This window comes from Cornus florida, unplaced genomic scaffold, assembly GCF_030987335.1.
Source record: "Cornus florida cultivar Cherokee Brave unplaced genomic scaffold, ASM3098733v1 CherokeeBrave_3.0.0_Hap2_Chr06, whole genome shotgun sequence".
Classification (NCBI taxonomy): Eukaryota; Viridiplantae; Streptophyta; class Magnoliopsida; order Cornales; family Cornaceae; genus Cornus; species Cornus florida.
In genome coordinates this window covers 46159473-46175484 of record NW_026775576.1, presented here as the reverse complement: position 1 = coordinate 46175484, position 16012 = coordinate 46159473, and the positions used below count along the sequence as shown (strand labels likewise).

The window sequence follows — 16012 nt, the reverse complement described above, 5'->3', positions numbered from 1 at the left end:
TATTAGCAATAGACTATACATTTCATCACATATATATTTACAAATGAAGTCATTGCTAAAGAATGAGTTAGTTCAAGCTTGCTTAAGCTTCAAAAGAACTCATTACTTGTGCTAGAAATACTAAGACCATGCACATCAATCACATGATTCATTTTGGTCAACAATTAAGGCATATGAAGCTTTCATTACCATGAGTTGGAAACGGACGTTAGGACCCCAGAATGCGTGTCATAAAAAACTGTATTTTTGGCTAAGTGTGAAATATGAATTTTTGAAATAATTATTATTTCAAATTAATTTTTACTGGTAATAACTTCTTACACTTCAAATAGCCTAAACTAATTTTATCAGAATTTATGACTAAGTCTACATTGTTCTACATACAGATTCATTTTTACCAAAACTGTCGGAAATCCAAATTTGTACTAAAACTGAATTTCTACATTTTGATTTAGTTGGATTTCAATTTTCTTATATTTTTTATTGAATCCACATGGGGGGAACTTCCTTATTTCCTTCTAAACTTAAAGTAAATGGACATATAAACACTATAAAGACATTTACTTAAATGTTTAGAATGGAAATAAGGTATGTGCAGAAGTCCTGTAGAAAAACTGTGTTGTCTGTTCACTTAGAACAAAATTATGAAGTAACAGTTTTTCTGAAGCAGTTCATTTCGGCAGACTAAAATGAAATAGGAATATGTGTTAGACAATCGGTTACTGGGCAGTAGCCATGCTAAGTTTGAGATCACAATTGGACGACCAAAATAAAATAGTCAAAAAGATCTCAAGTTATTTTGGACGACCGAAATAAAGACCTCAGTCATTTCGGACGACCGATTTGAGTCAAATTCAAATTCAAACGGCTATTTTACCTTAAACTCCGTGCACAATAGCTATATTTTTGAATTAGTTGTATCAAAACTCTATAAATAGAGCTGGGGACTTCTAGAATTTGTGTTGCTACAATTAAGAGACATCATTTAGCATCCAAAGAGCTTTTGTTCTTATATTCATACATCCCATATCATTAATAGAGTATCGAGCTTTATTATATTCATATATACACTCTAAAGTGAGCTTAAACTTTGTACTACAAATCTTGGACTTCTAGAATTTGTGTTGCTACAATTGAGAGACATCATTTAGCATCCAAAGAGCCTTTGTTCTTATATTCATACATCCCATATCATTAGAAGAGTATTGAGCTTCATTATATTCATATATACACTCTAAAGTGAGCTTAAACTTTGTACTACAAATCTGAGAGAGATTATCTTGTACTTAAAATCTGATATTCAAATTTATTGTAAAGCCTAAGAGGAGGTGTTGTCTTAGCAAAGGAAGAAGAAGCTAGCTGGCTTTAAATTTGTAAGGGTTGGTGTGACCCAAAGGAATACTAAGGGAATGTTGTTCCCTTAGCAAGGTGAAGCAAATAGTTAGTTCATGTAAATGTTTGCTCTTCACCCGTAAGAAGAAGTCATAGTGGATTGGGAAGTCTCAATAGGGGTTTTGAGCAGATGAGTAAGACTTTTCGAACCTCACTAAAATCATCGTGTGAATGTTTGCAAATCTCTCTTCCCTTATCTTCTTTACATTTATGAAATTAATTACTTATGTCTATATATTGATTATTGCATAATTGTTAGAAGGCTTTTAGTAAAATTTGCAAAACTGAAAATTGGCCATTGTTTGGCATAGACTTTATTCACCCCCCTCTAGAGTCAATACTTGGGCAACATGATCGATGCAGACTGAAGAGGAAAAATGGCAACTAATTGACATCTTAACCAGGAGCGTAGACATATTCGCCTAGAGCCAACTAGATATGCCAGGAGTTGATCCATTTCTGTCATGTCACTGCCTTAACATAAATCCTAAATAAGGGTGAAAAAAGATAAAAAAAGATTGCAAAAAAAAAAGAAAAAGAAAAAGAAAAAAAAAAACTAACTAACCTTAAAGACGAAGAAAGCAGAAAGCAGGGAAGATCCCCAGAGAATACAAACTCTTGCCGGAGGGATGCTTAAAGATTAAAGTACGGGAAATACAAAGGCAGTACTTGACCGCGATCGACAAGAAAGGAAAAAGTCATTTTCAGTTTATAAAAGCTTTGGGCCTTCACATGGGGAAGTCAAGAGTCAAAGCAATCATGACGATCTGGGAACCGAAACACTTAACACGACTCGCCCGTACACATCCCCCCACACCGTCACGTCCAATCACAGCCTTCATCGCCGTCATTATACATTAATCTTGCCTTAATCATTATGGCAAAGTTATAATCCAATTATGAAAGAAAAAAAATTATAATCCATTTTTCTAAAAAAATTTCTAATAAAAATAGAGGCTACAAGATCTAAAACCCACATTTTGGAAAAAAAAATTCAACGGAACGTATTGATTATTGAGAATAAGCATCGTTCACTTTCTCTCTTCAACTTCTCCTTCTTCTTGCATCAATAACGTGTATGAGTGTTTGGAAACGTACTCCTTGAACAAGTTCCGATAAAGAATCGTTCTCTATTGGCGGAGAAAAGGAAGAAGTCATGGAAGAATTCGAATGAGGAGGAGCAAAGGCGGCAGTGTTGGTTGGAGGAGCGGTGGCAGTTATGGCAGAGGAAAAAAGGAAGAGAATGAGGAAGGTGTAGGATGCAAGCATATCACTTTCGGGTTTCTTGTGGGTATGACCTATCTTTAATTTTTACAACTTTTGAAAAGGTTTCAGTTTTTGTGTTGCTACATCAATTATAGAAAGAGGTTCCTTCTTAGACCATGTCCAATCTAGCAAGCCCGGCCTAATTTTGGGCTACGGAAGCTTGCTTAAAGGAAGCCGGCCCACTAGCGCTCACGGGTCTGCTCGTGAGCCTTGGCGAGCCTATCCGCAATTGCTCAATTTTTTTTTAAAAAAATTCTTGTTCAAAACGACGTTGTTTTGAGGCTGGAATTAAAAAAATAATAATAAAATAGCAAAATGGCACCGTTTTGCAGCGACTATTTTTATTTTTATTTTTTAAAAGGGAGCAACGGTCCAAAAGTATGGGCATGTTTGGCTAACCAATAAATAAATAATATAGTCCTTAGGCACTATTTAATTGACCAGTTAGTGTCTAAGGACTATATTGGCCTACAATTTTTTTTTTTTTTTTTTACCTAAAAAATTGTTTTTTTTTTTCTTCACTTTTTCCCCCTAATTTAAACCTGCCAATGTAGTCGTTAAGGAATTGTTTGGCTAACACAAACAGTGTCTTAACGGCTATATTTTTTGAAAAAAAGGTCAAAACAAAAAACTTTTCAACTCTATAAATACCCCCACTCCTATCACCATTTAAACAACATCTAACCCATCTATATTCTCTACTCCTCCAAGCTTCATTTATTTATTATTATTTGTCTATTTTAGCTGTTATTTATATAGTCTTCGAATTACATAGATTCGAGATCACCATTCTACTATATCTCCTAACTAGTCGATGAATTTTTGCCATTTGACGAAAATTTACAATTTCATAATAAATATTCTATTACATAAAAGTTCATAACATCTTTAAAGCATAAATAAAAAAAAAATAAAAAATAAAAACATAATTTAAACGTTTTCATCAATAGAGCGGTACCACAAATTTTCAATAGAATCTTTCCTCAACCGCGTATTTGTGTCTCTATTATGAATCTAGAACTCATAAGCATAGATTTGTGCCGCTAAAATCAATGGTTGTTAACTAAAAGTGGGAATCAATATTTTCTCCTCCAATGGTGGGGTCCATCTTTCCAGATTGGTGTGCTGCTCATCTTCAACGATCATGTTACGAAGGATAATGCACGTTTTCACTATGATACACACATCCTCTTTCTTCCAAAATTTTACTGGTTCTTGCGTGATCGCCCACTTGATATGTAAAACCCCAAAAGCTAATTCCACATCTTTCCTGTAGGCCTCTTATTTTTGAGCAAATAATCTTGCTTTCTCAGTGGTTAGGTGCGGGATGTTCTGCATCAAAGTTGCTTACTTAGGATAAATACCATCAGCCAAGAAATACCTCATTTGATGTGCACACCCATTCACCAGAAAATTAATCAGGGGCAATCAACCATTGGCGATATTGTTGAATACCGGAGAATGATCCAACACATTTATATCATTGTGTACGTAAACCCAACATTCCAAAGAATGCATATAAGATCCACAAATCTTTTGATGCAATTGCTTCCAATACGAGAGTAGTCTTATGGGAGCGTCCCTTGTGCATGCATGCCACTCCACTGGGCAATTATTCCACTCCCGGTGCATACAGTTGATAGAATCTAACATACCCAGGAATTTCTCTCCTCCCCTTTTTAGAACAGTCGTGCTATGTCGGCTTCGTTGGATGCACGCATGTACTCCTCTCCATACACAACAACAATAGCATTACAAAATGCATTCAAGGTTTGAATGACAGCGTTCTCACCGATTTTAATATACTCATCACAATGATTGGTTGTACAAGCATATGCGAGTATATGAACAACAGTTGTCATCTTCTATATAGAAGATATCCCCAAACGACTCGTCTCATCCCTTTTTCGGGCGAAGGAATCGTCATAACCTGATTCAAGATACGAAGAAATATTTCTCGTCGCATCCTGAATTGTCAGTGAAAGTACTTCGGTGGATATATGCAATTCTTGGCAAAGTAGTCTTTCATTAGTTGGCGATGGCTTCCCTCCCGATCATGATGAATATACTATTTTTTACGGACTTAAAAAACTTCCTCTACTACCTCTGGCCTCACACAATTCAAAAGTTGCTGAGCATAATTGCGATTCCGTTGATCAACGCGTCAATAGAGTTATTTGATGAAGGGAATGATTCAAAAGATGAAGAATTTGAGTCTGGAAAAGTTTGTGATGACAAAGCTATTGGAATTTTGAGATTAAATAAGATAGAAAATGAAATTCTGTTACTATAAAAGAGATGGAGTGATGATTATCAGATAATGAGCAAATAAGTTATTATTTAAGATGAAAAATATATTTGTTAAAATATAGTGATTGTAAATATAGCCTTAGTAATATATATATATAATTAAAAAATTCGAAGAGACCTTTAGTAATATATATCTGAAGGAAAAAGCTTAGGTGGCTAAATTAGAAAGCAAAGTTCCGAAGAGCTGCTGGCCTCATCATGTAGCCCAAGGCAAGTATATATGTATATATATTACAAAAGCAACGTCGTCGTTTCCCTTTCTTGGGCACCACTCTCTCCGACATTGTCCACAGAGCCTCAGTTGTACTTGTTGGGATTTATATGCCCTGGCATAGCAAATTCCTATCTGGATTATAGTGACATATGTTCCTGACATATCTGAAATATTTATGATTTATATAATTGGTGAATTCAATGTATTATGTTTCGATTCACTATGAAATTGATAGTGTCCATGTAATTACAAGAAATATTTATATATATGTATGTGATGGCAATCAATGCATGATATATAAATAGTAATTATAAATTGTTCATAGTCGGTAATTATGGATGGACTCATAATTAATTAAGACTTGAACTGGATCCGCGTTAGGTTGAGATATATTGCGAGAGCCGTCGTATGCAATTACTCCCTATCACCGTCATGGCATTTGACTCTTAAGCATGAGAAAATTATAGACTCTTTTATTAATTAATAATTACTTTGATTTGTTCGGCGGATTCTTCGGGATCCTTAGACTGACACTTTGGGAAGTTATGTAATTAATAGTTAGAGGGTTATATTTTCAATATTTGCATCATTGCTACTTGTATTTATTTTGTATTGATTATGGTTGATCACAAAGTAAATTCGAAGGCCTTCGTGTGTTTTTAGACAAAATGATTTATTATATATTTATTTATTTAAATTATTATTTTTGTCAAACAAATGTTTTATTGTGATCGAGCCAGAAATAATCAAAGGTACCAAAATAAATATATTAATTAAGTAGTCGGATTGATGGCTATATTTATCCGATAACTAATTATGTATAGAGGGGTCAAAGTGCAATATTGACTTAGAGGTTATTTATTATTTAATTGGAGTTCAATTAATTTCTTTTAGTGGAGTAGAAATTAATTTATGAATTAATTGAATTGGGTCCATGGACCGGGCCAATTATTAATTCATTGTAGCCAATAAAATAATAGGCCCAATGGATTCTCACTCATAACCCAACTTGATATTGGAATCATATTAGATTTGAGACATATGAATTAGAGATGGAGAAGGATTTGTTGTTTCCTTTTCTTTATTTTATGTTGCCTATAAATATACATGGTCTATGTATATTTGAGGGGGTGATTTTTATGAGAAGGAAAAAGGAATAAATTTTCTCTCTCTAGAAAATTAGGGTTTATGGTCTCATCTAATAGAGGCTCCCACAAGCCTAGTTTTTCAAGGTAATTCATGGAGGCTTATGAGTGATTCCTAAAGGCAAAATAATTACCAAGAAGATGGAGATCCAAGGAGAAGGCATCTTGCTAAGGGATCTACAATAAGTGAGAACATTCACTTTAGAGGAAAGTTTTAAAGGTTTACTCAGACCTTTGATGTAAGTATTCAATCCATTAATTGAATGATACATCATATTTTTATTTTTGCATAAAACTTGTCTCTATGTGATGAATCAAGATCTATGAATCAAAATCCCTCGAAAAGTTTTTAAAACTTGCACGTTTCCCAACAGTGGTATCAGAGCATGGTTTGATTCATTACTAGAGATCATGATTTTATGAAAATCATCATTCGTGGATCCAAAATTATATTCATATATATTTTTATTAATGTATGTTGATGTATGATTTAATATGTTGATATATATTGATACATGATGATGTATGAATAATTGTGAATGAATGATGATGTATGTATGGGCCATGGATGAAGCTTATAGGAATATTGAATGTAATTTTATCTTTGGATGAATGTAATTAAGGCTTTGATTTAGCCGTTTGAAAGTTCAATGATGTAATTTAATTTTTTCCATTGTATTTCAAATTGTAAATATTTTTAAAGCCATGTAATTTTCATCAAAGGATGTTATGAAGCTTCAAGAAGGTTCAAGAGGATTAAATTAGGCTTCAGTAATTTTCTGGAATTTTTCCAAATTTTTTGGAATTTTTCTGGAATTTTTTGAGGCTTAATTTAATTTTCTGGGATTTTTCCGGATTTTTTGGAATTTTTTCGGCGTTTTCCCGGTGGCCGGAGCTTCGCCGGCGGCGAGAAGAGGCGTCGGAGGTGGCCCGGATCAGATGTGGTGCAGGTGGGGTGAGCCTGGCGCGTGAGGAACACGCGCCAGGAGGAGACATATGCTGGCGCGTGCATTGCACGCGCCAACTAAGGTGGTATGGCCTCCACGCGCGTGCAGGCGCGTGGAGGCGCGTCCCACGCGCCCCACGTGCGTGCCAGCGCGTGGGGGCGCGTCCCACGCGCCCCAGGCGCGTGCCAGAGCGTGGGGGCGCGTGGCTTCACCTGCAGCATGCCCAGGCGCGTGTAAGCGCGTGTGGGGCCCTCCAGTCGCGTTCCAAGCAGTGTTTTGCTTCTTCTAGCGCGTATCAACCTCCTGCGGGTGTTTGCAAGCTGATGGAAGATCCTCGCGCAATATTTAGAGCAATTAAATGTTAAAAGCTGAATCCATTGGCCATTTAATTTGCTTTATCTGTCATTTATTGTTGTATGTGATGTATGAAATAATTAATTGCTAATTATTATTGTTCATGCATTGGATCCATGATATTTATTTAAATGGCTTGATTTATATTAGTTAAATTATGAAAATTAATTGGATTTGATTACTAATTAATTTGAGGGCACTTATTGGGAAACGCAAAATTATTTTTTGTAAATTATTTTTAAAGTGTGCTTCAAATTAAATATTAGTGAATCGTTTAAAGTCCAAATATTTTCTAAATTTAATTGGATTAAAATCAAGACGTTTTGCATGCATTATATCATGTAAATGAATAAAATGAAAACCCTAATTATGGATGATTAAAAATTGAGTGGGAGCGAGGATTTTTATACATTGCCCAATGGCCTTCGTTATTAACACCATTGTAATTAGATCTTCAAAAATAAGGCCCCACGCATGATTTGAAGAGTCTTAATATTACAAGAATGGTTGTCTCATGAAAATACAAATATTAAATGTTCATTGTAATTAGATCTTTAAAAATAAGGCCCTACGCATGATTTAAAGAGTCTAGATTATAATGACAACATATTTAATGTTTAATTTTTCGTTAGAGTTTTAATAACGTTATACACTCAATCTAAAATCAATAGTGTTAGCTTCCCAACGAAGTGGTCTATACTAGGTGATTTTAGAAAGGCTAAATTAAATCGGGAATCATTTCATATGATAGACAAGGCATTGTCTTAAGAGATATGGAAATGATGTGATTTGCCCGCCAATAGCAATAATGAACTTCGCCAACCGAATAAGTTATTGGCGTATTGGTTATTCGATTTTTCATGCAGTGGTTAAGGGACCCACATATTATTATTTTAATGGAAGTGCTCGCTTAATAGCAAATGAATCTCAATAATAGTAATAATGAACTCCTCCAACAGGATAAGTTATTGACATATTGATTAGTTGATTTATTATGCTACAGAGTTGAGGAACCCGCATTAATTAAAAGGAATTGTTCACCAATAATGATAATGATCTCTTGTTCGATTGAGATTTATTGTATTATGTGGTTAACAAGCTCATTTTAATTTTAAATATGCATGACATTATTAATAGTTCACCTTGCATATTGTATGAATGCATTTATATTCAGATTAATTATGTCTAATCCAGTTTATCTGCTTGTTTACATATTCTATGATATTGGACCTTATTTATAATGACTGGAAAATGAACTTAGATATTTTATTCACAACGTAAGGGTACAAAATGTGTTTATTAATCCTATACCTATCTCTTTTACTTTGAGATACCAAATTTGACATTAATGCTTTTAATAAATTAGATAAGGCAAATGATATGACTTGGTGCAATATTCTAGAGTTTAGCTCGAATATACTCCAAAGCTAACATTTGTATTATTTTATTTTCTTCAAGCATCATGTTAAATGTCAATAAAATGTTTTGGTGAGATTAGATAGAGAGTATGCCAAAGTACTATGTCAGACTTGAATAGCATCAAGATAGCCTAAGGAACTCCAGTATGAAATCGAATTTTGAAAAATGATTGTTTATTATTTAAAAATTAGCTGGAGATCAATAAGGCTGACTTGGGTGGTAAGTTTCAAGTTGACATGATTATTGCCTTGTTACCAAACTCATTCGACTCTGTTAGAGTGAACTAAATAAGGAATCAGTTTGAGTTCACACTCGCTGATATTCTTATAGAATTGGTAACAGATGAAGGGATAATCAAGAGGTTGGGTGTTCCTATCAATCTAACCTAGTCTATACCATCTTCTTCTAGGCCCAAGTGGACGGGCAAAGCAAAGAAGAAGGATGATAATAGGACTAGGCTAGCACAAAACATAGGTATCTAAAAGGTTAAAGGGAATAAGGCAGTGTATGTTGAGGGCGAGTGAAACTGTTTCTTTTGCCGTTAACTAAAACACTATAGGACGAACTGTCTAAGCAATGACGTGGCATAGGAAAATATATATTTAATCATTGAGCTATGTTATGTGGTTGCATCTATAGATTCCTGATGGATAGATTCTGGAGCCACTAAACATATTTGCAATTCATCGTAAGGATTTCAGGAACCCAGAAGCCTTGATGATATGGATATATATTTATTTTTTAACCTGATGCCAAGGTTGTAGTTAGGTCAGTGGGAGTATTACATCTGAAATTAGAGAGTATGAGGATATTAGTATTAGAGAACTATCTTTATGCACAGAAGTTAGATGCAATCTAATTTTTGTTTCACTTGTGGTTTATAAAAACTGTGTTGTTATTTTGTAAAACTGGTTTTATAAAATTGAATAGATATGTTATTGCTTCTGGTGCATTAAAAGATGGTTAATATACTATAATCACAAACTCTTAAGATTTGCAGGATGTAAAAACTAATGTTGCATCTTCTAGATTGAATGTTAAGAGAAAAATTGTTATTCCTGACTCATTGTATTTTTAATGTCTATTTTTGGGTTGTTATCAATCAAAATAAGATTCAAAGATTGGTCAATGAAGGTTAATTACCTAGTGAGGCAGGGGAGCCTAAACCAAACTTGTGAACCCTGTTTTGAAGGATAGATAACTCTTAGGGCTTAATCAGCCAGATGAAATAGACATAAAGGACAATTGGAGTCGGTACACACTGACACGTGTGGTCTTATGAACATCCAAGCAAGATTACTCACGTTTTGGATAAGTTTATCTGATACAATACAAGTCTTAAACTCTTGGTATTTTCTGAGAAGGTTAAGACTGATGTGGAACACATATTAGGTAAACTTATCAAGACACTTCGATCTGATCGAGGATATGAGTATTTCTTGGGATAGTGCAAAGACTATATGGTCAATGAGGGTGTTATGTACCAGTTTTCCGCAATTGACGCTAAATGTATTTAGGTGTCAAATAGGAATAACAGAATTCCACTTAACATGGTTAGATCTATGATCAGCTATGCTACATTATCTCTTTCATTTAAGAGTTTAGCGTTAATGACATCGATGCGCATTATGAACTGCATTCCATCTTAGTCTGTCTCAAGGATACCGTTGAGCTGTGTTTTTTTACTAAATATTAGTTTGAATCATATGCACATATGGGGTAGTCTTGCACATGTGCGCTTGATATGGACAAGTAAGTTGGAAGCAGATCATAGGCATGCTAGATTTGATAGCTACTCTAAATGTCACTATGATGGATTATTTTATGATCTCAAAGATAAAAGTTGATTGTTTTCACTCGCTGTTTATCTATAGGAGGATCATATTATGAATTACATACCTAGTAGCATAATGTTAGAGAATATGGTATGAGTACCAGATGTACCACATGTGAATACACTTATTATAGAGATTGAGAATAATAAATGAATTCCCTATTGATGCGTTAGCATCATCTAGTACACAGATTCCTGCGTTGGTGCATTGAGGTAGTGGGAGGATTATCATCCAATTCGACAGAATCATGTTTTTAGGTGAGACCATTATGGACATCCCTGTTAAACATGAGTTGGACCCAGTAAGCTACACGGAAGCGTGAACCGATGTGGATACAGATCGTTTTGGTAAGTTACTATGAAATTAGAGTTGGAATCTATGTATTCTAATAAATTCTGGGATCTTGTAGAACTTTCTAGTATGGTGATTCCTATGAAAGGCAAGTTAATCTACAAATAGATACCAGAAGATTTCTTAGTGAATAAATCATAAGTGTACAAGGGAATGTCATTATTTTTCTAATTCTATATATATTGATGACATCCTACTCATTTAGAATGATGTGGAAGTTTTGTCATTAATAAAGAGGTAGTTGTTCAATTACTTTTAAATGAAGGATTTTCAGGATGTAAGCTAGATTCCTAGGATCAAGCTTTTGCAAGATCAGGTTAAAAGGAAAATAGGCTTATCTTAATAATCCTACATTGATAAAGTTTTGACCAGGTTTGGTATGCATAACTCAAAGAATGAGTTCTTGCTTTATTTATATGGATGGCTCTCTCTAGTAAGTAGTTTTTCAAGACTATCAAAGGAGATTGAGCAAATGAGACTGGAACAATATGTTTCGGCATATGAGAGTCTCATATATGCCATGGTCTATACCAAACAGGACATCCGCTACATAGTAGGGATAGTCAGTAGAGATCAGTCCAATACTGGACTTGACAACTTGTCTATTGTGAAAAATATCATTAAGTACCTAAGGAGAACCAATGATATCATATTCATTTATGGATGTGATGATATGGTCCTAGTCAGGTATGCTAGTTCTGATTTTCAATCAGAAGTAGATACTATGAGGTTCATGACTCAGTGTAAGTTCACTTAATGGAAGGGAGATCAGTTGGTAGATTGTTAAGCAGATTTCAATTGCTGACTCAAACCTGTAGGTGGAATATATTGCAGCCTTAAAGGCGGCAAAGGAAGCCTATTAGTTTGATCTCACTGATTTAGAGGTTGTGGAGTATACTAGCCTGCCTATTGAGCTATGTTGTGACAATAGTGCAGAAGTAGTCCAAACCAATGACCCAAGGTTCCATAGAGGAACAAGATACACTGAGAGGAAGTATCATGTTCTACATGATATTGTCCGACAAGAAAATGCACTTGTAGTTAGAACATTGCATTGGAACACAACTTTGTTGATCCATTATCGAAGGTGTCATTGATCAATAATTTTGATCATCATCTGGATAACATTGGAGTTAGGTGCAATTTGAATTGGCTATGAGGGCAAGTGGGAGCTGTTGGGATTTATATGCCCTGGCATAGCAAATTCCTATCTGGATTATAGTGACATATGTTCCTGACATATCTGAAATATTTATGATTTATATAATTGGTGAATTCAATGTATTATGTTTCGATTCACTATGAAATTGATAGTGTCCATGTAATTACAAGAAATATTTATATATATGTATGTGATGGCAATCAATGCATGATATATAAATAGTAATTATAAATTGTTCATAGTCGGTAATTATGGATGGACTCATAATTAATTAAGACTTGAACTGGATCCGCGTTAGGTTGAGATATATTGCGAGAGCCGTCGTATGCAATTACTCCCTATCACCGTCATGGCATTTGACTCTTAAGCATGAGAAAATTATAGACTCTTTTATTAATTAATAATTACTTTGATTTGTTCGGCGGATTCTTCGGGATCCTTAGACTGACACTTTGGGTAGTTATGTAATTAATAGTTAGAGGGTTATATTTTCAATATTTGCATCATTGCTACTTGTATTTATTTTGTATTGATTATGGTTGATCACAAAGTAAATTCGAAGGCCTTCGTGTGTTTTTAGACAAAATGATTTATTATATATTTATTTATTTAAATTATTATTTTTGTCAAACAAATGTTTTATTGTGATCGAGTCAGAAATAATCAAAGGTACCAAAATAAATATATTAATTAAGTAGTCGGATTGATGGCTATATTTATCCGATAACTAATTATGTATAGAGGGGTCAAAGTGCAATATTGACTTAGAGGTTATTTATTATTTAATTGGAGTTCAATTAATTTCTTTTAGTGGAGTAGAAATTAATTTATGAATTAATTGAATTGGGTCCATGGACCGGGCCAATTATTAATTCATTGTAGCCAATAAAATAATAGGCCCAATGGATTCTCACTCATAACCCAACTTGATATTGGAATCATATTAGATTTTAGACATATGAATTAGAGATGGAGAAGGATTTGTTGTTTCCTTTTCTTTATTTTATGTTGCCTATAAATATACATGGTCTATGTATATTTGAGGGGGTGATTTTTATGAGAAGGAAAAAGGAATAAATTTTCTCTCTCTAGAAAATTAGGGTTTATGGTCTCATCTAATAGAGGCTCCCACAAGCCTAGTTTTTCAAGGTAATTCATGGAGGCTTATGAGTGATTCCTAAAGGCAAAATAATTACCAAGAAGATGGAGATCCAAGGAGAAGGCATCTTGCTAAGGGATCTACAATAAGTGAGAACATTCACTTTAGAGGAAAGTTTTAAAGGTTTACTCAGACCTTTGATGTAAGTATTCAATCCATTAATTGAATGATACATCATATTTTTATTTTTGCATAAAACTTGTCTCTATGTGATGAATCAAGATCTATGAATCAAAATCCCTCGAAAAGTTTTTAAAACTTGCACGTTTCCCAACAGTACTCTCACTCCAGCTGGCTCGCTTTTCTCTGCAGAGGCGGTGCTAGACCAGAACATCCTTTCATTTCTCTGCTCATCTCTCTCTTCCTCTCTTTCTGTGTAAAAACCCTAGCTGAAATACTCAATTTTCCTCTGTTTCAACGATGTCCGACTACTTCCCAAAGAAGTGTTGACCGAAATACTCTCAAGACTTCCGGCCAAATCTCTGCTCAGATTCAGGTGCGTTTCTAAGTCTTGGCTCTCTCTCATAACCAGCCCTAATTTCATCGCTATCCACCTCAATCAATCCCACACCAACAACTCTCACCTCCTCATCAAATACTATTCTCTGAACCCCAAGAAAGAGCGCTTTTCGCTCCGAGTGGACGACAATGACAAGTCCTTCTTCGAACTCAAATGCCCATTCAAGACTCGCAACAATAGCTTCTTCCGAATGGTGGGTATTTGCAATGGGTTGATTTGCCTCTCCGACGACCATTTTGGTTACACCTATACTATCATCATCTGGAACCCTGCGATTCGCAAGTGTGTGAACCTTCCCAAGCCTCGCGTTTGTTTCCACACCTATGGACCCTACATGTTCGCTCTTGGGTTCGGGTTTGATTCTCGCACCAACGATTACAAGGTTGTAAGAATCGCTTACCTTCAGCATAGAATGGGGTCGTGGGACACCAGTGCCGGTGTCGAATCGTTGTTGTTCGGAGGGGGTGAGGGTTACATTTTTCCTCCTGAGGTGGAGGTCTTCGCGCTGAAAACTGGTTCTTGGAAAACAATTGAAGCCAATGTGCCTCCCTATAACATGGTTGAGTATTTCTGGTCTTCGGCTTTTGTCAATGGGACTATCCACTGGCTTGTGTATGGCAAATGGGAGGGTTCGAACCAGAATCATCGAGGAACCATTATCGGGTTTGATGTGGGTGGTGAGGTGTTCTGTGAGCTGAACCTGCCCAAAAAATTGGCTGATGATAATCCACTGAACTTGGCCATTGCAGTGTTTGGGGACACACTTTCGGTGTTCCAGTATGATAAGCGGGTGAAGATTGAGCATTGTTCGGTGTGGGTGATGAAACAGTATGGTGTGGTGGAGTCCTGGAGCAAACAATTCAATGTTGATTTGCACGGTGGAGCCTTAGGGGGGGCGCTTGGGTTTAGGAGGAATGGCAAGATATTGCTTGCTAGGAGGAATGGTAAGGTGATTTCTTATGATCCTGATAACAGAGGATCTAAGAGTCTTGGAATTTGTGGTGGTACAGACTCGATTTATGTGGGTACTTATGCAGAGAGCTTGGCTTTGCTCGATGGAGTGAATGCTGCCTCCGGTGGTGCTAAGGTAGATTCTTGTGATATGGTTGATTCTGAGGAAGAACCTGTTTCAAATGGACCTGATAAAGATGCACTCGAAAAACACTCATTCACGCATTTACTTTTTTCGTCCGTGTTTCTCCGTCAGTAATGTGTTTTCTTATTAATATGCATGGTATCGACTCAAGGCTTTTGAACATTGCATTATTTCACATCTTTTGAATGATGATATTATGGCAATTGGTAAGTTGTTAGGACTAGCTTAGTGTTTGTTTTGTTTAGTTATCTGTGGCTGAGCAATGTTGCAATATTTATTTCCTTATCAAAGTGATGATCATATTGTCAGCTTTTGATATTGTTCTCTAACTTAGTTATCATGTATTAGAATGTTGCCTCACATGGTCACATGATTCGTATATTGCTTTTAAATTACAGTTTACTATCTTCAATGTTAATCATGAATGAAGTTCTTTTTATGGAAGTAGATTTGTTGAGTTGGTTTGGTAAACTTGGTGACTCCAAGCTGTCAATTGAAAAATCCATAACCATGATTTTGAATATAAAATAATTGCTGGTGTCAGTGACAATTTGTTTTGGTTTTGATCTATCAAATCATCTCTGCTCTCCTGAGAAGATCCCTGTAACACTCTCAGGTGTGTTGAAAGAAGGTCAATCATGACCACTTTTACTGAAGGATTGAAATTGCAATTTGGTATTTCTTAACAAAGAATGATTCAATTTAGTGACAAAATAGTAAAAATTTGACGCATTTGCTTTTTAACTTTATTAAGTGTCGGTATTCGTTCTTGTTAATTGTATTAGGCCACACATGGATATTCAAATTCACCTTTGCATTGAATTCTCTCTTTGAGTGGTGAG

General features: G+C 35.2%; 1 protein-coding gene across 1 annotated transcript in view; it reads left to right on the top strand.

Annotated features, from left to right (window-relative positions):
- LOC132314027 (F-box/kelch-repeat protein At3g06240-like) overlaps positions 1–15634 on the top strand; it is a 31814-nt gene extending 16180 nt beyond the window's left edge. Inside the window, exon 3 of the mRNA XM_059812950.1 lies at positions 13944–15634. Within this exon, the coding sequence (XP_059668933.1) occupies positions 13944–15284 (1341 nt within the window). The 3' untranslated portion in view covers positions 15285–15634. The remainder of the gene's footprint in view (positions 1–13943) is intronic.
- The last annotated feature ends 378 nt before the right edge of the window (positions 15635–16012 follow it).